Here is a 26,050-nt window from a genome sequence, read left to right on the forward strand (position 1 = left end):
TGCACTCGCCCATTCTCTTCAATGTCTTATTGTAGTGCGCTATATACACCAAAATATGTCATGCCACGTAATTTTCATGTAATCGAAAAATATTAAACAATAAACAAACCCATGGGCATCAAAGGATTCTATTCACTGCGTATTACATGCACAAAAATTGGATGCATAGCATGTTGCGAAAATATGCGCGCACCAATGAACAGCGGCACAAATTTGGCTTACTAGCCATTTAAATCAGGGTGTGGATGATTCACCCATGTCAACGGGTGGTACCTGCGCAAATGCGCACAGTATTTGAACTAGCATGTCCGCAAAAAACTCTTCTTCATAGCGCAAATACGATTATCAAGGCCGCATAATGGGAAAAAATCATAACAATGTGTTTATGCCCTAAAACTGAAATAATCGATTCGTTTTTTTCCCCTTGGTTTTCAGAAAGGTTTGGCTTCAGTTTATTTTAAGTGAATGCTGTAGATTGCGTTATTATTCAGTTAAGAAAACCAGAAACTAAATGGAAAGCCTTTTGTTGATTTCAAGTTTAATTCCATTTATCTGCCCAGAAAACAGAGCAGAGATGGTATTATGACTGAAAGTCTAAATGCAGGTGTGAATGTGGCCTAACTGTGCAAGTCTATCCGCTGGTCCTCGTCATGATCGGTAATTATCACATTCCAGGTGTATTCATCCTCCGCAGACAAGTAACATGAATCCAAGTAGGAAGCACTTTCTAATAGAGCGGCTCAAGGGCAGAGCTATACAGGGTGCAGCTATACAAGGTGCAGTTATGCGGGGTGCAGTGGTAGTAGAGGCCCCTCTGCCACATACGAAGACACCAGTGTTATAAGTTGGCATATGATAGGTGGGAACTAGAGATGAGCGAACGTGCTCGGCCCCGCCCCTTTTTCGCCCGAGTACCGCGATTTTCGAGTACTTCCGTACTCGGGCGAAAAAATTCGGGGGGCGCCGTGGCGGCGCGGGGGGTTGCGGCGGGGAGTGGGGGGGAGAGGGAGAGAGAGAGGGCTCCCCCCTGTTCCCCGCTGCTACCCCCCGCACCGCCGCGCCTCTCCCCGCCCCCCGGCGCCCCCCGAATCTTTACGCGCGAGTACTGAAGTACTCGAAAATGGCGGTACTCGGGTGCGTAAGTACTCATTACGAGTACGTTCGCTCATCTCTAGTGGGAACAGTTGCAGACTCGGCTGCAGACCAGTTGGCCACCGCTCTACTTGTATGTTATAATTTTAGCTCCAGCAACCGCTTGTTACATAATGCAATAATAGTACTTGCCATAATAATCAGTTGTGTAGCCCCTGTAATGATCTTCAGGCTGCAGACAACAGGTGAACACCTATACCTGTCTGGTCAGTACATTTAACTCTACTTGCTATAAGGTAACAAGTGTTGATGGCAACTCTGCTATAGTAATGTTCACCCATCAGCTATGGCAGTACAACTACTGACGTGTGAAGTGAATATTTGGCAGCAAGTGAACAGTCAGTTCTTGAAGCTGTTGTGTTGGAAGCAGGAAAAATGGACAAGTGTGAGGATCTGAGCATCTCTGACAAGGGACAAATTCTGATGGTGAAATGATTGGGTCTGAAATTCTCCAAAAAGGACGGTCTTGTGAGGTGTTGCCGTTATACCAAAAAGTTTCCAAGAAAGAACAACAGGTAAACCAATAAGAAGGTCATGCACTCCCAAGACTCATTGACCAAAATGGGGCCTGTCTGGTGTGATCCCACAGATGAGTTACTATAGCTATGATAGAAAGGTGACAGAAACCTCCGAATATGGGGCTGCATAGCTGCAAACTAATCAGAGTGGCCATGCTGACCCTCATCCACCGAGAAAAGCACCTACAGTGGGTGCGTGAGTATTACAACTGAACCATGGAGCAATGGAAGATGATGGCCTGGTCTGATGAATCATGTTTTCTTCTTTAGGGACTCTATTGAGACCAGGGTTGTACCACTGGATGGGCGCATTGCCAATGTGGTTCCGATACACAAAAAGGTGTCAAGAAGGGAGCCTGGTAACTACAGGCCAGTAAGTCTCACTTCAATAATTGGAAAAATATTCTAGGGGTTTCTGAGAGACGCCATCCTGGAATACCTCAAGGAAAACAACAGTATAACTCCTCACCAGCATGGGTTCATGAGGTCGATCATGTCAGACCAATCTGATCTGCTTCTACAATGAAGTAAGTTCTAGGCTGGACCTGGGAGAGTCTATTGATCTTGTATATCTGGACTTCTCTAAAGCATTTGACACCGTGCCGCATAATGGTTGATATATAAATTGAGGCAGCTCGGACTGGGCAAAAACGTGTGTATCTGGGTAAAGAACTGGCTCAGAGATAGAAAGCAGAGGGTGGTAATAAATGGTTTGGTCCACCGTTGCTAGTGGGGTGCCACAGGGTTCAGTATTAGGCTCTATTTTGTTCAATATATTTATAAATGACCTGATAGAAGGACTGCACAGTAAAATATCAATATGTGCAGATGATACAAAATTATACAAGATAATTAATACAACGGAGAACAATCTATGGCTGCAAATGGACCTGAATGAGCTGGGGGCTTGGGCAGAAAAATGGCAAATGAAGTTCAATATTAATAAATGTAAGATTATGCACAGAAACGAATGTCACCAATATAAACTAAATGGGGTACAGCTAGGGAAAAGTGAGATAGAAAAAGACCTGGGGGTACTGTGCTTGAGGGGGTTCAAAGAAGGGCAACTAAATTAATAAACGGAATGGGAGGACTGGAATACCCAGAGAGGCTACAAAAATTGGGATTATTCACCCTGGAAAAAAGACGGTTAAGGGGCGATCAAATAACCATGTATAAATACATTAGGGGATAATAAAAGGATCTCTCCAATAATCTGTTTATACACAGGACTGCGACGGTAACGAGAGGGCATCCTCTATGTCTAGAGGAAAGAAGGTTTCATTACCAATACAGAAGGGGGTTCTTTACTGTAAGAACAGTGAGACTGTGGAACTCTCCGCCTGAGGATGTGGTGACGGCAAAATCCATAGAAGCGTTTAAGAGGGGACTAGATGTCTTTTTAGAGTGCAACGACATTATAGGTAATAGACATAAAATACCCAGAAGGGTTGTTGATCTAAAACGTTGATCCAAGGATTATTCTGACTGCCATTATGGAGTCAGGAGGGAATTTTTTCCCCCAAAATGAGGGTCAATTGGCTTTTGCCTCATTGGGTTTTTTTTTGCCTTCTTCTAGATCAACAGGGAGGGGAGGAAACAGGCTGAACTGAATGGACATTTGTCTTTTTCAGCCTAGCATGTTATTATGTTCTTCATTATGTGGACTGTGGGGTATGAGTTGCTTACTTGGGGAAGAGATGGCTCCAAAATATACTATGAGAAGAGGGTAAGCTGGCAGAGGAAGTGTGATGCTCTGGGCAACGTCCTGCTGGGAAATCCTTGTCCTGGCATTCATGTGAATGTTACTTTGAGACGTAATACCTACCTAAATATTGTTGCAGACCAATTGACCCCTCCAGGGCAACAGTATAATATCCATGACCTCTTTTGGCAGACCAGTGCACCTTATCACACTGTAAAAATTGTTCTAGAATGGTTTGAGGAACATGACAAGGAAGTCAAGGTGTTGATGTGGCCTCCATGTTCCCCAGATCTCAATTCAATTTAAGCATTGCAATAGGTTTTATCAGCTAATTCTGTACATTGTTCTTACAAAACCCCTCTTCTGCTATGCAGCTCAGTGAGGTTGGGGCTGAGAGAGCACTCCATAGCAGTAGAGGGCGCTCCATCCCGATGTGTCTGCCCCTGTTGTCTATAGAACAGCTGTAGACATTGTTCTCTTCCCGTATTACACTTTATTAATAAATGTTACTATAATATGTAATTTATTCTTAATAACCATGTGTTTTACAGTTCTCACGTCCGTCTCATATGCCATGCCCACTGGCGCTGTGAAGGGAAGCCCCTCTATTCTGCATAGTGCTCACTCTGCGCTGGACCCAATGTACTGACAGGGCTCTCAGTGCACCAGGTGTACAGTAGTATATGCCACAGCCTGATGCACTGAGCGGGCAGAGCTGTGAAGGATCAGCCGCTTTATTCTACATACGGCTTCTCTCCTCACAGCGCCCGCTCTCTCAGGTCAGCCGGAGAGTGAGCACTGTGAAGGGAAAGCTGCATATGGGGGGAAAGAAGAATTGTAAAACATAGAGGGAGCACACCGGAGGCATATGGTTATTAAAAATAAATTATATATAATTATGATATTTATTATTAAAGTGTAATACGGGATGAGAACAGTGTCTGTAGCTGTTCTATAGAGGACACATCTGGATGGAGCGCCCCCTACTGTAATGCAGCTAGGAGAAGACGGATTCCTCAGCCCCATCCTCACCCAGCTGCATAGTAAAACATGGGTTTTGTAAGAAAAATGTACAGAATAAGCTGATAAAACCTGTTGCAAAAATGCTTAGAATCGCCTATTCTGTACTTTAAAAAAAAAGTGCAGATACTCGTTAAAAATTTGTGCGAAAAAAACACCTCTAGACCATGAAGGCCCCACCTGACAACTTACAGGACTTATGGGGTCTGTTGCTACTACCTTGGTTTCAGTCATCACAGGACATGGTGGAGTCCATGACTGGACGAGTCAAAAGTCTTACACAATTAGGTAAGTAGATTTCAAGGGGTGTTATCGCAAACATTTATGGCATATCCCACCTCTGGGACCTACATTTGTCTTAAGATGCGTTTACAAGGAATGATTATTGTTCAAAAAAATTGCTCGATCATCTGAATTTGAACGAATCGTTCAGTGTAAACACGGCCAATGACCGAACAATAAAGGGTAATTTGTTCGCTTATTGTTTACTTTATTTAGGCATAAAAGTCATTGTTTGCTAATCAGTAGCCTAAAATAACGATTGCTCAGTCATTCTCATTCCCTGGTAAAGTGAATGTGAACAATATGTGAGCGAACAATTTATCAGACGTTGTTTGCTCATGCTAACAATAAATCACTCTGTCTAAAAGTACCCTCAAAATGGGGGTCACCCAACCCCACCCCACTAGTGGGCGCTGTCATGCTGTGAGGGGTGGCTGGGTTTACATAAATAGCTATGTTTTTTCTGTGACTCCTGTGGAAGTGAAAAATAGAGCTCCAATGTTTCTGCATCTGGCAAGTTGTTTGAAATGAGAATACCGTTTAATGCTAGGGCTGATTAGTGTACATGGGAATACAGAAAACTAAAACCAACAATCATGCAAGTTACTTCAGAAACTTCAGTTAATAAAATGTCAGAACTTTTTCAAGAAGTCTCAAGTATCATGACTGTGAATAGTCACCTGAGAAGAGGTTTCTATGGAGAGCCAGAAACACATAACTGACTCGGCGCAGTCCCAGATATTTGTTGCTAAATTTGGAAAAGGTGGACCATTAATTTAGTGCCCAGTCATGAAGACCGGGCTTTGCCTTCTTGAGCTTTCTGATTGTGTTTTGGCACTTTGACAATTTGGCAGCCTTCAAGCCTATTGCACGGTCACCTTGTTTTATCGGCCCGATGCCAAACTGGATCCTTTCCTGAGGTTGTGATATTTAAAGAGAATCTAGTAAGAAACACGTCCTTCAGCCCTCATGCACACCTAATGTCTGCAGAAAAAAGCACAACTGCTCTTCATACCAAATGCAAGGTTCTTGGCGCTCAACTTGATCAAATTCTTGTGAGCCCATCCACCACATCAAGGTGACCCTTAGTGGATGGGCTCACACAAATATGATTGAATTGTGTGCTAAGAATAAACTGCACTTGTGCATTTTTCTGCGGCTATTAGAATGATAGAATGGTAGAGTTGGCAGGGACCTCCAGGGCCATTGGGTCCGACCCCCTGCTCAGTGCAAGATTCAGTAAATCATCCTAGACTCTGTTTGAAGACTTCCATTGAAGGAGATCTCACCATGTGGGGGCTGAAGCTCGTGTTTGTTACTGTATTTTGTTGCAGCCACAGCTTATTTGCACCTTCACACTTAATTTATTTGTAGGATGTGCAGACTTTTGTTTTTTTGTATGCATTTAAAGGGACTTGAGCTCTTTGTCCAAATTACAGACTGCATCTTATAGAGCAAGAGGAGCAAAGCAGACTAATATATAATTTTATGGGACAAGATTCAGTAGGACTTGTACTTTATCCATTTATATCTCTGCTCATTCTGCACTGAACAGTCAAGTGGATGAAGCCATCAGTGATTGACAGCTATCTGTGTATGACAGTACATGCAGGCTAGGCTGTCATTCACTGATGGCTGAACTGTTCAGTGCAGAATGAGTAGATATATAAATGGATATAACACAAGTTCTACTGAGTCTTTTCCCATAAAACTAAATATCAGTCTGCTGATCAGGACTGACTATTGAGATGACTGTTGGGCGCTTAAGGACTCAAAAATGTCTCATGTAAAAGCACCCTAAGTCAAGAGTGTTCCAAAAGGTTAAGAGAAAGGACCAATAATTTGCATAAACAAGGAAAAGGATACAAAAAAATAGCAAAGGCAATGAATGCTCCTAGAGGTACAGTAGGAAGCAGTTCACAAATTCAAAGTTAAAGGAACAGTGGCTACACTACCTCGATGTGGCAGAAATAGGGCGCTATCACCGGCTGCCACCAGAGTCCTGAGGAAACAAGAGGTCAGAAACCCTTGAATGACTGCAATAGACCTGCTGCAAATTTTGGTAGCAGCAGACACTGAAGGATTTTTTTGCACAGTAAGGCCTCCTTCACCCAACCATATGCGTTTATACGCTCATCCATATGCACTGTATATTCGCATGAATTAATATTTGTCCCAATCGATGCCATTCACGTGTGACACTACTGCTTGAATGTTAAAAAAAATGTTGAAGCAATGAAACCAAATATAAAGTGCTCGGAATGTCAATTATTGCCTAATTGGGGCCAGCTGTGTTCTTTTCCCAGCATTGTACGCATGGTAATTCCCTCCCAGTCCCTTTTTTTCCAGTTTCCATAGAAGTCTATGGGAGTTTGTTGCGCATTTCAGCAAAAGATAGGGCAAAAAAAAGATAACTGAAAATGGTTGTGAATGTTCTATTTTTGCCAGCGCAATTTTATTATGCAGCAAAAAATATTTGTCTGAATGAACCCATTGAAATCCAATGCTTTGCATGGTTCCCATTTTATGGGCAATTTTTTCTTTTTACGCAGTGAAATGCCTACATAAATACGGTCAACTGGATAAGCTCTAAGGTGCATATTAAACACTAAGGCCTCATGTCCACGGGGAAAATCAGGCCCGCTACGGATTCTCCATGGAGAATCTGTAGCGGGTCCCTCCTGCGCGTGGACATGAGGCATAAAAATAAGAATAAACTTACCTCTTGCCCGTTCCAGATCTTCCCTTCGCTGCGGCTTCATCTTCTCTCCGTCGCGGCCGGATCTTCTTTCTTCGGCTTGGCGGATGCGCAGGGCACGTCGGTGACGTGCCCCGCGCATGCGCCGGCCCGAGGAAAAAAGATCCAGCCGCGACGGAGAGAAGATGAAGCCGCGGCAAAGGGAAGATCCGGAGCAGGTGAGTAAATACCGATTTCGGTCTCCCGCGGATCCGGACAGCTTCCATAGGCTTCAATGGAAGCCCGCGGGAGACCCGCACGAAAATGGAGCATGGTCCAGATTTTTTCATGCTCCATTTTTTTTAAATCACTTTTATTGACCATCCGTGGGTATTTATCTACCCGCGGGTGGTCAATGCATCCCTATGGGATGCGGATCCACGGGCAGGAGAAGAGTTAAAATCCGCTGCGGATTTTAATTCTTCTTTTGCCCGTGGACATGAGGCCTAAAGGTTTTCATGCCCGAACTCCAAGATGTACACCTCTACTGACCCAAAAACACAAGTCTGCTCAAATAAGACACAGACATCTTGGGATCATTCTATGGAGCAATAAAACAAAACTGGAACTTTTCATGGCTTTGGATCAGCAGTATGTCTGGAGGACTGAGAATAAAACCTACTCTGGTGGTGGCTCGGTGATTCAATCAAGTATCAGGAAATCCTTGGAGAAAACAGCATGTATTCATGTGAGGAAACTGAAGCTTGGGCTCCATTGGACCTTCCAACAGGTAAATCATCCCAAGCACAACTCAAAGTTCACCGAGACTTGGTTTTAAAAGTAGTCCTGGACTATTCTGGATGGGCTGGCATGGTGGCCTGACTTGAACCCCATAGAAAATCTTTGGTGGGATTTAAAAAAGGTGGCTGCAGCACGCAAGCTCAAAATTATTGGTGAACTAGACGCCATTACCCATGAGGAATAGACGAAGACACCTCAGGAACACTCTTAGATAGCACTTATTATCTGCATTCTCATGTGTAGACATGTTTGATATATAGCTTTGCAGTACAATTCACTGAGGGGTGGAAATAAGTCAAAGTTCAAGGAATTTTGCATGGGGATTCCACAGCAACACTTGCCACAGAGAAGAACATAAACAATACTCTAATTCTGAGAATGCATGTAATGTGCAAACTGTATTTACTGTTACATCAAGGAAAACTTCCCCAAACTATTTTGGTTCCACTTCCAAGTACTGAGAAAGCATAATAGTGAAACTTGAAAAAGAATACTATGTGTTTGGTCCTGAATAGCATGCCCTGAACTGTTTGGGTATAGGCAGATCAATTAAACTGCCAGGATTTACCTAAAGGAGCAGTAAACATGTGCATATAGGTGGCCCTGGGGGAAGAATGGTTACTAAAGGGAGAATTAACATATGAATACACTAAAACACTTATGTGCATGCGTATTTAAATTACATTTAAAAAACAGTACCTCTGCATCCGTAAAAGTACGAATGATTAAAATATCACATTATTTATCCCACATGGTGTACGTCGTCAGAAAAAAAAATGTAATGTCTGAATAGTGGCTTTTTGGTCCCTCTGTCTCCAAGAAAAAAATTAATAAAAAATAATTAAAAGCTCATATGGTACCAATAAAACCTAAAAAAATGAGTCGACATACAGCTCCATTGGATGAAAAAATTGTCATGGGGGTCAAAAGTTATGACTAAAAGGATTTTTTTAATGCATTATATTTTTTTCAGTAGTACAACATAGAAAAACCCTATATAAATTTAGTATTGCTGCAAAGCAAACATACAGACCCACAGAATAAAGATAACGTGTTGTTTTTGTTATATCATCCCTTACGAATAGAGATGAGCGAGAATACTCGCTAAGGCTAACTACTCGAGTGAGTAGTGCCTTAGCCGAGTATCCTCTCACTCGTCTCTAAAGATTCGGGGGGCGGGGAGCGGCGGGGGAGAGCGGGGAGGAACGGAGGGGAGATCTCTCTCTCCCTCTCTCCCTCCGCTCCCCCCTGCTCACCGCCGCAACTCACCTATCACCTGCGCCAGCAGCCGAATCTTTAGAGACGAGCGGGCAGGTACTCGAATAAGACACTACTCGCTCGAGTAGTTAGCCTTAGCGAGTATACTCGCTCCTCTCTACTTACGATTCTTTAAAAGTCTTCCAATACATTATATGGCATATTAAATGGTACCATTGAAAATACAATTTGTCCCTGAAAAAACAAGCGCTCTAGTGCTAAGTCGCTGGAAAAATGAAAAAAGTTATGATTTTTTTTAAAGTGGTCACGTAAAAATGAAAAAACTTAAAAGAAGGGCTGCAGCAGTAAGGGGTTAAAACACCAACTCCTGCACGTGTACAGAATCAGTCATAAGTATAGATGAGCAGAGATATTATACTGTAACTTGGAACAAGGCCATCTTCTGGATTTGCTTCAGCTTGCAAAACACTATATTTCAATAGCATTCATTTGGCAGCAAATCCAGACAGTACACATGGAGGCCGCGGTGTGCAGAGCACTGACCTCTGTCTCTCTTACAAAGGACATTGGACTCACACAGCCAAGTGACAAGTCAAGGCTTTAGTTACCATTTATAGACAAGTCCTACAATGCTATCAGGGATTAGGTGCCACCAAAATTTTGCATACAGCAAAATACATTTTCAGATATAAGCCGAATGCACAGGGGCGTATTTGCAGTGCGGAATGTGGAGCTCCGGATCCCGCAGCAAATACAGCCCATAGGACATGCATTGAAAGCTGCATTTCCATGCCAACGAGCGTAAATCAACTGTGATATTCTGCTCACAGGGTGGAAATCGCGGTATGCCCTATTTCAGTGCACAGCAGAGGCGCCGGACAGGTAAGCCGAAGGTCACTGAAGAGGCACGGGTTGCATCCCGCTGCGAGAATCTCGCAGTCGGAATCCGACCCGGCTGTCTGCATTTGGCCTAAATGTGAGATTATGAAAAGCATCTAAATCAGTTTAGGTGCAAGTAGTAAACAATATATAACATAGTTTACTGGGAAATTGTGATAAATTGACATATAAAGAAGAGAAACCTGGTGAAGCCCCAGAAGAATAGCCTGGGGTTCAATGCAAAATCTACAACAAGGTCCGGCCAACTATCCCTTGTCATTGCAAGATCTATTGTTCTTGAGTGTTGGTGGAGGAGCCATGAGGTCCCCTCAGTGAAAAACCTCCACACATCTTAAAGTTATAACTATACAGAACTTGATAGAAGGTTTATAAGTCTTTTACCTTAAAAGCTTAAAAGCAGTTTAAGGTTTTTGCAAGCTGTTATCACTGCAAGACATGGAAGCAAGGCTGTATGGGGTAGAACTTGGTGAAAAGCCAGATAAGGGTACAGTATGATGGAATTAATTTATGGATCATTTCCTAGAATCATAGAATGGTAGAGTTGGAAAGGACCTCCAGGGTCATTGGGTCCGACCCCCTGCTCAGTGCAGGATTCACTTAGGGCCTTTTTAGACAAGCCAATTTATCATTGACAGCTCTCCTCTCAGCCATCTCTTCTGCAAGCTAAAAATTCCCAAATCCATTAACTGTTCCTCATAGGACATGATTTGCAGACCGCTCACCATCTTGGTACCTCTTCTCTTAACTTTCTCTAGTTTGTCTATGTCTTTTTTAAATTGGGCTGCCCAAAACTGGACACAGTATTCTAGATGGGGTCTGACTAAGGAAGAGTAGAGGGGAATAATAACCTCACGTGATCTAGACTCTGTTCTCTTAATATAACCCAGAATTGTGTTTGCCTTTTTTGCTGCTGCATCACATTGTTGACTCATGTTCAGTCTATGATCTATTAGTTTACCCAATCTTTTTCACATGTGCTTAATTCCTCCCATTCTGTATGTTTTTTTTTTCTTGCCCAGATGTAGCACTTTCCATTTCTCCTTCTTAAATACCATTCTGCTAGTCACAACCCACTGTTGAAGATAGTCCCGATTGTTCTCCTACCCCTTAAACAGTAGCTGATTTTCCTGGTCAGTTGCTTTCTTGCTCTCTACTCCATAAAGCCACAATTTCCATCTTGCACTCATGAGAGCTTGAAACCTGGACACCCTATGGAGGCGCTGTAATTTTAGGCAGCATTTGTGCTATATACAAAAGGATTCTGGTTGCATGGTAAGCCACAGGGGTAAAAAAATTAAAGCATTTGCGCAAGATTTCCAAAAATGAGTGATAAGCACTTTGTTTTTAGTATTAGTGATTTATGAGTGGTGATATGCAAAATGGATTTCTGTCAGTCTGTGCAGGTATATTTGGTTCTTTCTCTTCACCAATAACCTTACAGCTTGCCCTACCTTCAAAACTGACAATATTCTCTACAGTTTATCTACAATTGATGCATCCCTGTATTGTTAGTAATTACCGGATATCAGATTAATTTAATTGAATAATGGCATTAATAATCTGTTCAGTACTACAGACCATGCAAACCCTGTTGTCAGCACGTACACGTCTGGTTATAGTCAGCGAAGAAACAAGCACACGTGCCTATTATTTATGGATGGAAACGCGCCTGCCAACTAAAGCACAAGGCAGTCATGTTAAAAGAATAAGGCAAAATGTAACTCTCAATTCTTCTCCAAGGGTCAGAAAGAGCAGACGCATTTCACAAAATAAGTCTGCGTTCCTCCCATTTGACCGTGTGCAGGGGTAGTGCCCTCTAAGCTATTTTTTGTGAACTGCTTATGCAAGTGTATGAAAGGTTAGGCTTAAAAATAGACTTGCTGACAATGGAGAGATTTCAGGACGGCTGACTCACTCCGCAGTGATAAATGAAACTTTAATCGCTAAATGATATTAAACGAGACTATTTATGTGACTAGAGATAACTGCCCAACATTGAGTAGTGCGAGCCAACAACAGGTCAAGCAGAGATATATAGGAAGTTTACAAAGTAAGAAATACAGTAAGAGTTTATTATCCGAACTTTGACCCATTCTCACTTTATTATAGCGTTTTACTGATTACAATTTGACCTAATTATGTGCCTATGACTTTCCTAACCCCGTAGTTACCTAGCTTTTTGTGGTTTTTCCATTTTCATTTTTTTCTCCCCCCTCTTAAAAAATCGTAGCTCCTTTATTTATCCATCAATGTAGTTGTATGAGGGCTTGTTTTTTTTCCGGGACAAGTTGTATTTTTTAATTGTACTATTTAATGTACCATATAATGTACTGAAAAACTTTAAAAAAAACTCTGTGGAGAGAAATGGAAAAAAAATGAAATTCCTCCATCTTTCGGAGTGCTTCGTTTCTATGGCGCACAAACTGCAACAGAAATGACATAACTTTCTATGGGTCAGTACGATTACTACGAGACCAAACTTATATAGTTTTTCTTTTGCTGTAGTACTTTTTTTTCAGATATTTAAGTTTTTTAAATTATTTTTTGCCACTATCTTCGGCGCACAATAAAGTTTTTATTTTTCTGTCACCATAGTTGTGCGAGGGCTCATTTTTTGCGTGATGTCCTGTAGTTTGTGATGGTGCCATTTTGGAATACATATGACTTTTTGATCGTTTTATTACATTTTTTTTCTTGAAAACAGGGTGACCAAAAAGCGCATTTCTGGCCTTCATTATTTTTTTTTCTGACGAAGTAAAAAATGCGTTGCTTTGATAGTTCGTACTTTTACAGATGTGCCTATACCAAATATGTATTTTTGTTTTAGAATTTAGATTCTTTTATTATAAATATGGCAAAGGTTTTTTTTAACTTCTATTACTTTTTTTTTCTTAAAGGGGTTGTCTCGTGAAATCAAGTGGTGTTCAGCACTTCTGTATGGCCATATTAATGCACTTTGTAATATACATCGTGCATTAAATATGAGCCATACAGACGTTATTCACTTACCTGCTCCGTTGCTAGCGTCCCCGTCGCCATGGATCCGTCTAAATTTGCTGTCTTCTGGCGTTTTTAGACGCGCTTGCGCAGTCCGGTCTTCTCCCTGGTGAATGGGGCCGCTCGTGCCGGAGAGCTGGTCCTCGTAGCTCCGCCCCGTCACGTGTGCCGATTCCAGCCAATCAGGAGGCTGGAATCGGCAATGGACCGCACAGAGCCCACGGTGCACCATGAGAGAAGACCCGCGGTGCATCGTGGGTGAAAATCCCGGTGGCCATCTTGGTAAAGGAAGAAAGAAGTCGCCGCAGCGCGGGGATTCGGGTAAGTAATAAACTTTTTTTTTTTTTAACCCATCCCTTGGGTTTGTCTCGCGCCGAACGGGGGGCCTATTGAATAAAAAAAAAAAAAAACGTTTCGGCGTGAGACAACCCCTTTAATAATTAGTAAAATTTTATTGGTCTCCTTATTACTTTTTTTCAGTCCCAAGAGGGGACAACCACTTGCAATGATTGCCATAGCATTACATCATACTGCTATTGGGCAGGCAGTTTATCAAGCCACTCCACGGGCGCAACTTGATAGGCAGTCTGCTAAGACAGCTCTGGGGCCTTTTAGAAGACCCTCAGCTGCCATGACACCGCGGGTGCCGAACGGAACCCTCGAACATCGTTCCAGCGATTTAAATGCCGCTGTCACAGCAGCATTTAAAGGGTTAACAGCTCGCTGAGACACGAAGCTTATCGGAGCTGTTTTCGCCGGGTGTTGGCTATAAGAAACAGCCACGATGTATGGAGGGAGATCGCCATGCAATCCCCCCCCATACATACCCCAAAAGAATAATGTGTCAACAGCACTCAATTTATCCCCAGAAAGAAAGGTCCAACTGGGGAAGGAGCACAGCAAATGCGTAAGCAATTGCAAAAAATGTCAAGCCAACCTCGAGGTTGTAGACCAACAACCCCTTCTACTGGTCAAATATAAGTATATCGAAGAAGTGGCAGCATAGGAGCATGGACTTACCGCCCTGTTTCCTATACTAGCGACTTGATAAAGACCATAAGCGATCGAAACGTTGTCTTTTTAATGATGAAGCAATAAAGAAAGTTCTGTTTTACATAATGATGATTTGAAGCACCTGTTATGCTGCCACTTCCTCCATACATACCCCGATGCCACAGGCCGTCAAAAGGCGCATTGACGGTTGTTAAGGGGTTAATCACTAATGTACACAACACACATGTCAATATAATCAAGAGTCCACAATAATGAACAATGGAAACTATACCATACTTTAAAAGTGTTACATACAAACTTGTGTACCAACCTCTCCAAAGGGAGTGCAGTACGTTTCTGGCATTGCCATCCCACATGTAGAAGAGGCTGTCAAGTGATCTGTTCTTCCAATAAGAAGATCTCCAATTGCAGGGTAACAAGCCCCACGAGAGCAGTCCTGTTGTGCATTCACAAGGAATACAAAACCTATGTAACATACAAAAACAACATTAATAATAAAAAAAAGGAAAATGTATTAAAAAATCAACTAAGTCCAAGAGACATCAAGAGAAGTGTAATATTTTCACACTTTACTTTTGATACAATCTATGTTCATGATATATCACAATCTTAAAACAATCCTAAAATCCTGCAGCTGTCATAGTCAACACTAAGCCTAAAGGCCCGTTTAGATGGGACAAATGTCGGGCAAACGATGCCCGACACTCGTCCCCCCACATACTCGCTCTTGTGCTGCTGCACAGGAGCTAGTATCGCTGGCTCTCTGCGGGGCAGCAGGAGGAGATTTCTCTACTCACTTTCCCCCGCCTCTCTCCATTGACTTAAGATAGCAGCCGTTCAGTACTGAATGGCCTCTATTTACACTGAACGATGAGCGATCTGCTCATTGTCCATCATTTATGCTGCATAAACGATGGACGATGAGCTGATCGCTCATTGTTCAGTGTAAATAGCGGCTGTTCAGTATTGAAGGGCTGCTATGTTAAGTCAATGCAGAGGGGCAGGGGAGAGAAATCTCCTGCAGCCGCCCTGCCCTCCTGCCTGCCTCTCTGTGAGTGAGCCAGCACTACTAGCTCCTGTGCAGGAGCACTGGAGCGAGGACACACAGGGACGAGTATCGGGCATCGTTTGGCCGACATTCATCCAGTCTAAATAGACCCTAATAATTATAGTTTAAGACTTCCTGTTGTGTATAGAAACCTTTTCAGCAGTCATCTCATTATCATCAAAGACAAAGGTAACTGCTACGATATAGATAGCTATTACAGGATCCACCATTCACAATAGGTGATCGACACAGCTTATCTACACCTGGCACAATGACCTCTTCATAGGTCCCGGAGCATGCCTAGAACAGTCTCCCATTGAAGTTAATGGGTCCCTTTCTGTTTGTTGTGTGAATGGCTCATGATTTCTGCTATAAACTATCTCTGCAACAAAGGCAAGATGGCCGCCCTAATAGTTATGTTCATACAATAGAACAAAAGAAAATCCAAAAAATAAAAACAGATTAGAAAAATGGTATATGTGTCATTGTCTGATGTTAATTAGTATAAAAAAATATAGGTCACACATTCTCTTTAACATTTGAATCAAAACCCCATGGGCATGCAGAGCCACTGGGCCTCACTAAAAAGCATAAATATACGATGATATCCCTATGGACTATGATTGACAGGCTCACCCATGTAACATCCCTACAGTATCGCAATAATGTAAATAAAACTGTCAGGGAATAGTGAGAAATCATAAATGTAACTACGACCCCAATTCCCCAAAAGCTAGTCGGTTATGTGAAATGAAAATGAATGCAAAGTTAAAAAAGAGTGCAATGATTCCGAAATCTCATCTAACCATATTTTATTCACAGGAAAGCAAAGAACATATCAGAGGGGAGGGGGACATTTTTCCATTTCATTTAAAAACATTAACTCTATTAGAAATTGATGGCAGCAACCAGAGCTGTAACGTAAAGCTTCTGGTCCCCAATGCAAAATCTATAACAGGGTCCCCAACTATAATGCTTAATTCATAGTACTGGGCTCCCTATATGAAGGAGAGGCCTTATGGTCCCCTAAAGCTCCTGTGCCCGGGTGCAACTGCATTCTCTACATCCACGATAGTTATGCCCCTGGCAGCAACACATCTCACAAAAGTTGGGCGGGGCCATGTCTACCATTGCGTAGCATCCCCTCTTCGGGTAAGTGAGGAGACCAATTGCTGGAGTTTTCGAAGAGGAATGTTGTCCCATTCTTGTCTGATGTAGGAGTCTAGCTACTCTACAGTTATGGGTCGTCTTTGCTTTTTGAGTTTTTGTTGCATAATGCGTCAAATGTTTTCTATTAGTGAAAGGTCTGGACTGCAGGCGGCCGGTTCAGCCCTCCAACTCTTCTTCTGTGAAACTATGCTGTTGTGATGAATGCAGTATGTGGTTTAGCACGGTCTTGGTGAAATATACAAGGTCTTCCCTGAAAGAGATGTCTGGATGGAAGCCTATGTTGTTCTACAACCTCTATATACTGCTCAGCATTGATAGTGCCTTACAAGATGTGTAAGCTGCCCATGCCATAGGCACTAATGCAATCCCATACCATCAGAGATGCAGGCTAGTGAACTGTGTGCTAATAATAAGCTGGATGGTCCCTCTCCTCTTGAGTTCGCAGGACATGGCGTCCATGGTTTCCAAAGAACAGTTTTTCATTTTACCTCAGTCCATTGTAAATGAGCTTTGGCCCAGAGAAAACGCCAGCATTACTGGATTGTGTGAATATATGGCTTCTTCTTTGCATGATACAGCTGTAACTTGCATTTGTGGATTGTATGGTGAACTATGTTCACAGACAATGATTTCTGGAAGTATTTCTGAGCCCATGCAGTGTTTTGCATTACAGAATCATGCCTGTTTATAATGCAGTGCCACCTGAGGGCCCGTAGCCTTTTCCTTTGTGCACATGAATTTCTCTGAATCTTTTGTTGATATTACCGTTATGTACTGTAGTTGATGGAATATTCAAAGTCTCAATGTTACACTGAGGAACATTTTTCTGAAATTGTTCCACAAATTTTAGACAAAATTTTCATAGACTGCCTCTCACCTTGTGATTTGTGTTCTATGTTCTATTGTGAATAAATATGGTTAGGGACCCCACTGCAGGGGAGCAGATGGGAGAGCTGTTAGTTCTTTGCAGTGAGCCATCTGACAGGCTAAAGGTGGAGAATCGCGGCAAATCGCAGCATGCCGCGATTTGAATCCCGCGAGTGGAGAATCGCTATGATTCTCCACTCGTGGACGACGGGGCTATGAAAAAGTGTTCACTGCGTTACCCACGGCTGGATTACTGCTGCGAGTAATGCAATGAACTATCGCCTGTGGACAGGCAGACAAAATTAGATTTCCGAATCATTACATTCGCTTTCTCCTAACAGTTACATTTTACAGTATCCCAACTTTTATGGAACTGAGGTTGTACATTGGCAAGTACATTATTTACATTTTAGGTCCAGTGAAGTTTGTATTCTCCTTAAAAAGCCCTTTAATTTTGCCTGTATTTCCCCTTAAAGCTTAGATGCAACGTTATAGAGAAGGAAGGCTGTGTTTGAACATACGAACAAGAATGCAGCCCACAATGGTCCTAACATTTTAGCTAAAGTTCTGTCCAACTTACTATTTTACAAGACACAGTAATTCAGCTGACCAAGGCAGCAATTAATAGACGCTTAAAAATCAAATACACATTTCCCTTTACAGGAATGCATAAAATATTTTCCATAAAAGCACATCACATACAATTATTGGAAAGATAACCCACCCTGAAGGCCTTACCTAGTACTGTGATGAAAAGCCACATTCTTTGTTGCTGAGCTCCAAAAGCCTGTGAATGCAAGTGAAGAATATATCCATTACCTCCATAGGACTCTCTGTTCTATTTACTGCTGGTGTTATAATAATCTTATGCATTTATAATCTAAATCAGAATAGGTTTTAAATAAAGGCTATAGATATGTAACATGTTCAATACTGTGTTATTACAGATGACCTTCCTGATGTGAAACCCCCATAATTCCTGTTTAATGACACACAGATACAGAAATTTGATATCAATTGAAACAGAAACTCAAAAAGTTTCATTTAGCAAAACTGTCTACCAAAAGATGTCCTAGTTGCCCAACCAATCACAGCGCAGCATTAATTTCTCAATCTGCTGAGGTAAGATGAAACCTGTACTGTGATTGCTTGCTAGGGGCAGAAGGATGTCTAACGGTTGGACAGTTTTACTAAATGAGGCCCAAAAAGTTTTAATCTGCTGTAGTTGTCAGTAGGGGAATATGAAACAAAGGGTTGCCAACAAAGACAGAGAAGCATTTAGTGTCTTTAACTTTTATGTCTACCAGTCTGTTATTTGTGTGCAATGTTATTTCTCGAACAACTTTTGTTGAAGATCCACCTAGCGGGCGCAAAATTCGTAAGTAGTGCTATAATTTTAAGGGGAAAAGTTGCATCTGTAAGTGGAAATCCTCCAACAATAAACCAGTAAGCCTGGAAACAACGTAGCGCATCCGTGGAAGTGCCACACGAAGTCCTTCCAGAAATCCATCATCAGAGCAAGCAGAGAATTACTGTAGATGTCCGGCAGCCGACTGTGTAGGAGATTCTGAACAAACATTTGTGATGTTATTCCTACTGAATGTATCTGTTACCGGCCCTGAAACGGATAACAAAGCGATGGTTTCAGGGAGTCTTTAGTGTTTACTTATGAAGCCACCTTCCACCTTTTGGGGACAGTTAACAAACAATGTCAGAATGTGGGGGAGGGGAAACCCAACTGTCTACGTGGAGCGTATGTGCGACTCACTCAAGATGAATGTGTTTTGTACTATAACTTGTAGGAAAGTGTCTGGCCCCTTCTTTTTCCACGAGGAAACCATCCCGGGAATTTCGAACCTGGGCGCTACAGATATAGCTTCTGCCGCGACTGGAACAGGAAATCCATGTTTCATCTTCCAACAGGATGGGGCGCCCCTCATTATCACAATGAAGTCAGAAGTGAGTTCAATAGGCGACTACCAAACAGATGGATTGGCCTTGGAGGTCATGACAGTAGTGAATTTCTTCCCTGGACTCCACGTTCCCCGGACCTTATACCTTGTGACTTTTTTCTCTGGGGGAGTGTTAGAGTCTACATTCCCCCCTTACCATCCACCATGATCTGTGGCATGCCAGAAGTCATTGCATCAGTCAGTCATGATTTGCTACAATGTGTATGGCAGAAACTTGACTACAGGCTCCATGTGTGTTGAGTGAAAAAGGAGGCCACATTGATCACCAACAACATTTTTGATGTTGTGCAACAAAACGTTTTGAGTTTCTGTTTCCATTGATACCAAATTTCTATATCTAAGTGTCATTGAACATAAGGGTTGCACATAACTCTCGTTTTACAGAGGAGCAAGGCAAATAACATGCATTCAGTTTTCACAAGCTTTATATCACAAGTCTCTAAATTAGAAGGGATGAAAAATGAATTATTGCTATTTTATTATGTCTTCTTTTGAATATGATTAGCCATATCAACAGCTCTGACACACAGTATTAATTCTATGTTTAATTAAGTGGACTTTATGCATGGCGTTTTCCTGTTGTAAATAATCTACGGAATAAAGTTAGCGTACTCATACTTTGTATAATAAGTACCATAAACTGACCTGGTACTTATTACAACAGAGCCACAGAATGTTGAACTGGCAATTCCGAAGAAAGATTTAGTATTGGCAAGTTGTCCAGAGGGAGGACTTCTCTATGTACTTATGCCAATGACCTTTTCAGTGTCCTTTGGCTTAGGAGGAAGTCAGATTAAAAGGCGTAATTTTCTACTAATCATGAAATGGTTCTATAAAAAAGATCTGGGTCCTAAGGGTGGTTGTAGACATTAGATAGTTGTTGGCAGATCCAGCTAATTTTGACATTCTCTGCTTATAATTCAAGGTCAATGGCACACCACAGACATTAGCAAATTCCACCAAAATTCCAACAAAGGTCTATGACCATCTTAAGTTTTTTTAAGCCATTCCCAGATAATTCACCCAACCTAACCTTTTTTATGACAAGTTTGAGAAGGTTGGAGGGGTGTTTAAACTCAGGACTGTGAGGAGGGCAACTAGAGAGGTAGAGGGGAAGATTATGTAGACAGTGAGCTGGGACTAAGTAATGAGAATGAGGGTGGAAGGGCTCAGTACAGTTAGAACTGGCAGAACAGTTAAGGCCCATTTACACGGAGCAATGATTGCTAAAAAAATCGCTAAAAAGCAATCGCTTGAGAGATAATCGTTGCATCTAAACACTCGGCCATTGTGCACTTTTCGTGCACTGCTAGCTGATCGTTAAATTCAGGCCAACCTAAAAATCATCTTATCAGCAGTTCTCCACGGGTAGTGCTGATAGCATTGTTTCCCACTGGAGAACAAAGAAACTGAATGCAGATAAGAGCCCTTGGGCTATTAACTGCTTTCAGCTAAAGGGTTCATTTGCACACTTAATTGCTCTTAAGTAGCTGAGCAGCTACTTAATAGTTTATGCAAAATGATCGCTCAAGGATGTAATTCAAACTGTCATTTGAGCAATCTTTGAGCGGTCATCGCTCCATGTATAAGGGCCTTTAGTATGGATACAATTAATATAAAAAAATAAACAAAAAACTTTCTAAACTTTCTGGTGACTTAGGCCTCCTTCCCACGAGCGTGACGGGCTCCGCCGCGTAATATTACGCTGTGAAGCCCGTCACGGCGCCCCCCAGAGCCCCTATACTTACCTGCGGGAGATAGCGTGAAATCGCTTCCCCGCCCACCGCCGCCGCGTCACCGCCTGTCACCGCCCGTCACCGCCCACCGCCGCCGCGTCACCGAGCGTGTCACGTGACGCGGCCGGCCGTGTCACGTGACGCGGCCGGCCGCGTCATATGGCGTCATATGACGCGCGGCGGTGGGCGGGAAAGCGTTTTTTCACGCTATCTCCCGCTGGTTACAGCGGGAGATAGCGTGAACGGATGGCTTCCATTGACTGCAATGGAAGCCGTCAGTGCGTACAGCCCGTCCTCACCCGCAGAAAATAGAGCATGCTGCGGGTGAGGACGGGAGAAATCGCGGTGCGTAATTCCGCGGTGGAATTACGCATCGTGAGCATTGTGCTATTAGGTTCAATAGAACCTAATAGCTGCGGGCAACGCAGCGGATTTTCGCCGCGAATTACGCGGCGGAAATCCGTTCGTGGGAAGGAGGCCTAATGCTAGAAGTCTGTCAAATAAGGTGACTAATGCCAGAAGTCTGACCAATAAGATGACTGATGCTAGAAGTCTGACCAATAAGGTTGATGAACTGTAATTAATAATGTAAAACTCCGACATAGTGGTAAAAACTGAGACCTGGTTGGATGAAAGCTGTGACTCAGCAGTGAACCTACAGGGATGCAGTCTGTTCACAAGGGATTGAAAAAAAATGTAAAGGGGAAGGGGTTTGGCTGTATGTGAAATCTTGTGTAAAGCCCATACTACAGGAAGATATATAGGAGGGAGACGAACATGTGGAAGTTCTATGAGTGGAAATGCATGGAGGGATAAACAATAATAAAATCCTCATAGGGGTTTTCTATGGACCACCAAACATAACAGAAGCTACTGAAAATCTATTACTGCGGCAAATAGATGAAGCAACAAATCACAATGAGGTAATTATTATGGTGGACTTTTAACTAACTGGAAATAAACTGGGAAGCCAAAACCTGCGGATCTCAGAAAGTAAATGAGTTACTGTGAATAGCTAAAAATAATTACTTTTCCCAACTTTTACAGGACCTGACTAGGGGGGTGGCCATTTTAAACTTAATATTAACCAACAGACCTGACAGAATAACAGGGGTGCAAGTAGGGGGCACCTGAAAAAAAGTGACCATAATAGGGATCTGAATAAGTTGGGGGCAGAAAAGTGACAAATCATGTATAACCCTGATAAATGTAAGGTTCTGCACATGAGCAGAGGAAATACATGTCACCATTACACACTAAATGGGAGACCACTGGGGAACACTGACATAGAAAAGGACTTGGAGGTTTTAGTTAACTGTAAGTCTTTTTTCTTCCCTACGCACTGTTACTCTGTTACATATTGTACTACAGCATTTGACTTCCACCTTTTACTCTCTTCCAAGTCATACTTACAGGATTACCCCACTTTGGACAATCTCTACTTATCAGAGGGGTCCCTTGAAAATAAACCAATAACACAGTATCCTCCTGTTGGGTCCCTAGGCAATCTGCTGCATTCTGTAGGGAAACTGAGCAGTAAGTGTTCAATTTTCCTTTAGCGCCACCAAAGGGGAAATTAAGCATCACACAATGCCCATTCAAATCAATAGACTGTCTGTAATATAGGACAGGTCATTCAGAGCAAGAGACGCTCTTTGCAGTTGCTCTCAAGTCTGGTCTAGAGATAAGGATCCTAAAACAGAAGACCACCCTCTATTAACCCAGAATTTCCGAACAGAATATTTAAAAATTAGCTTTCTAAAATAGAGATCTCCTTTTAAAAAGGTACAAGAACCTGAGATTTAAGGTGCAGTGGGCAATATTCCTGCACTTGCAGAGCTGATATAATAAGGTAGTAAATGAACCGGTGGATGTGTTTGTCGTTGCAGGTCAAGATTTTGTAGATCAGGGAGTAAAATGAAGCAGTGACCAACCATCCTTTCTCTACATCAGTCTCACAAGTGCAGACAGCCAAGAGTATGTGTCCAACATGAGGGACCATCCTGACTGATGCCTATATTCACTGCAAAGCCATATATATATCACATACACACATGTATATATACACATACATACGTTCTTTATTCTTAGCATAAAGCCTGGCAGCTCCCTATAATGTGAATGAAATGCCTCGCATAGGATTACTGTTCTCTGTAGACAGACAGTTCTTAAAGTGAATACAACAGCTCTGCATAGCTTGCAGCTCTACTGTAGACTCACCTGGACTTTCAGTTTTCTCTGATATCTTTTTCTGGGAGCTTGATTCTTTCTCCACCCCAAATCCCAAGTGCAATTTTGCTTCCTTGAACTGGCTTTTTAAACCACGGCTCACCTAGAAGTCTGCAGAGTCTATGTGATAAGGGAGTGTGTCAGTATCCTCATCAGACGCACACACCCAAATATGGTTACTCATCACATACCACATCCTAGACACAGCATGCCCCAAGCTCTCCACAGTACAGGTAAACCTTCATATACAGTCAGAAGAACACTGAACCTCTAAGTAGCATGCAAGTCTTCATGGCACATTGGCAATTACTCACCATGGGTCCATCACTCACCCCAAGCTGTAAACCCCACTATAAGACTGAGCAAACTGTAAACGTTCAGAGAAAAGCTGGATGTGCACTATGTCCGGGACATGTACAGCACTGATCATACAAGACTGCAAAGGCAGTTGGTGTGAAGTTTACATCCTGGCTACAGTTTTAGCATATAAACCCAACTAAGCCAAGAAAGAAAAACAAGTCTTCAATAGTAGAGAACCTCCAATCTACAGACTCTTTGCTTCATACAGAACCTCTAAATTGTTAGAGCACATGGAATATAGTTCTGCTAGTACAAAGATCCCTATACTGAGAATATACAAATTTGGTTCTAGGATGTGCAAACTTCAAAAAATATGTATTAGGCCAGCGTCACACATTCTTAGTAAAATGTCACTGCAGGTTTTGATATAGTTTTCTGAGCCAAAGCCAGAAGTGCATCCAGCGGGAAGAAGTAAAAGTCCTTCCATTATATTTCCCATCCCTGTTGAATCCCTTTCTGGCTTTCACTCAAAAAACACAGCGCAAAAAACTGCAAGTGATGTTTTTCCAAAAAAAGTTGTATGTGAGACCAGCTAATTTCAGCAGCCACATTACTGTGCTTGTATGCAGAAAAATGTTGTTCCAAGCAATCTTAGGCAGGATTGGACTTTTATGTAGAATTTTGCATGTAAATGTCTAACCTGCTTATCTAGTCTGCCAGGATTTGTTAACACCTTCAGGTCATGTTACCAAGGTAGGAAAATTCATTTATTACTACGTTAAAGAAACTAGCTGAACACTGACATAAGTGGCAATTACTTCATTGTATTATCCTATGCAGTCATATTTCTACTGTGAACATACAGTATATAGCAGAGTGGCACTGTTCATGTTGGCAGCATGGCTGAATCGCCAGCATTGACAATACACTTAATGTCCAATCAGATTAGGCCGGCTGCTCCGCACTCATGTTAAAGGGACTTAGGCCACTGCAGTGGGGAAATTGTAATAAAGGATGGGTACTTACCTGTGAAATCCTCCACCAGTCCAGTACAGTGGTGCTCCTCATTGGTCTCCATCTACTAGGCTGCAGCCATAACATCACATAGATAACATGACTGCTGCAGCCAATTACCAGCCTCAACAGTAACTTATGGTACATTTCTTAGGTAGTGATTGCCTGCAGTGGTCATGTATTGTCGGTGTGATGTCATGACTGCAGTAAACGATTGCTAACAGGGGTCACCAAACCTAAAAATGGGGGTCCAGTTGTTCCGCTAGTGAATGCAGCGGAAGTTGCTCCATTCACTTCAATGATAGCGCCGGAGATTGCTGAAGTGCTTGAACCTGATAATCTCCAATGCTGTCATTGAAGTGAGTGGAGTGGTAGCACTCCTGCTCAACCTCCGCTCCATTCACTAGGGGAACGACCGGACCCCGTTCTTGGGATTGGGTTCCAGTGGTCAGATCTCCACTGATCATAAATGTCTCCCTATCCTGTAGAGGATATATTTATAACTTGGCACAACCCCTTTAATGGCTGATGTTTTTTGCGTCCAGTCTTACAGTCAGCGCGTCTTCTCACCTGTGTGAATAAAGCCCTAGATATTTAAGAATACGCTGCTGCTTTTTTTCCAGATTGCGTGAATGAGATCTTTCCAAAACCTCATTCACCTCAATGGAATATCCAGTATCTGGCAGCCAAGGGAACTACCGGATGCGCCATCCCCCTTCCCTCACCCCGCAAAAAAACATAACTCAGCCTAAGTAAAGTATAGATTTAGGGCAAAGATTTAAAATATAAATGTACTGAAACATTTTTTCAGCATTTGCATAGAAACATTGGGATGGGACCGCTGGGAAGAAAATAGTTAATGCTACATCTTCAGAAGTATGGGACACCACCCTAATGACATAAATAATATGCCCTGCAGGTATAGAAGAGCTTGCAGTCCGACGGGCTGATTTCCTGTACTGCTCGGTGGGGAGGCTCCTATTACTGTACCTTCCAGGGTGTGTCGGCTGTCTGTATTCAGGTCCAGAAAACAATGCTTCTATTCCACATAGCTTGCAGTGAAGTCACTTCCCTAAGATACTGCAAACAAACAATTCCATAGAAAACGGCAGCGCTGGAGGCATCTGTAGGGGCGACGCTGACTGTACGCTGACTGTACGCAGAGAACACGTAGTAAAATGTTCACAAGGATCATCAAACTGCAATATTTTATCATTCAACCAGAAAAAAAAGAAAGAAATTTTCTTGGACTCCCAAATTTTTTTCATGGATGTTGTGAAAGAAAGAAGAAAGCCATATTTGCCTTTTTCAGTGGCTTCTTGTCTGGTGCTGAAGCCACAGTGCCCGCTGCAGTGACCCAGAAGAGGCTGACGTGTGGTCACATGCTGTTCATTGTGCACATTATAGCTTAGCCATATATGACCCAGAG

At 42.5% G+C, this 26,050-nt stretch overlaps 1 protein-coding gene across 1 annotated transcript in view; it reads right to left on the bottom strand.

Annotated features, from left to right (window-relative positions):
• Positions 1–23,432, bottom strand: part of LAMB3 (laminin subunit beta 3) — a 91,477-nt gene extending 68,045 nt beyond the window's left edge. Inside the window, exons 1-3 of the mRNA XM_066600231.1 lie at positions 23,299–23,432; positions 18,108–18,156; positions 14,595–14,749 (exon numbers count right to left, since the gene is read on the bottom strand). Coding sequence (XP_066456328.1) covers positions 14,595–14,749; positions 18,108–18,132 — 180 coding nt within the window. The 5' untranslated portion in view covers positions 18,133–18,156; positions 23,299–23,432. The remainder of the gene's footprint in view (positions 1–14,594; positions 14,750–18,107; positions 18,157–23,298) is intronic.
• Between the last annotated feature and the right edge of the window lie 2,618 nt (positions 23,433–26,050).

Source organism: Eleutherodactylus coqui, chromosome 4, assembly GCF_035609145.1.
Source record: "Eleutherodactylus coqui strain aEleCoq1 chromosome 4, aEleCoq1.hap1, whole genome shotgun sequence".
Classification (NCBI taxonomy): Eukaryota; Metazoa; Chordata; class Amphibia; order Anura; family Eleutherodactylidae; genus Eleutherodactylus; species Eleutherodactylus coqui.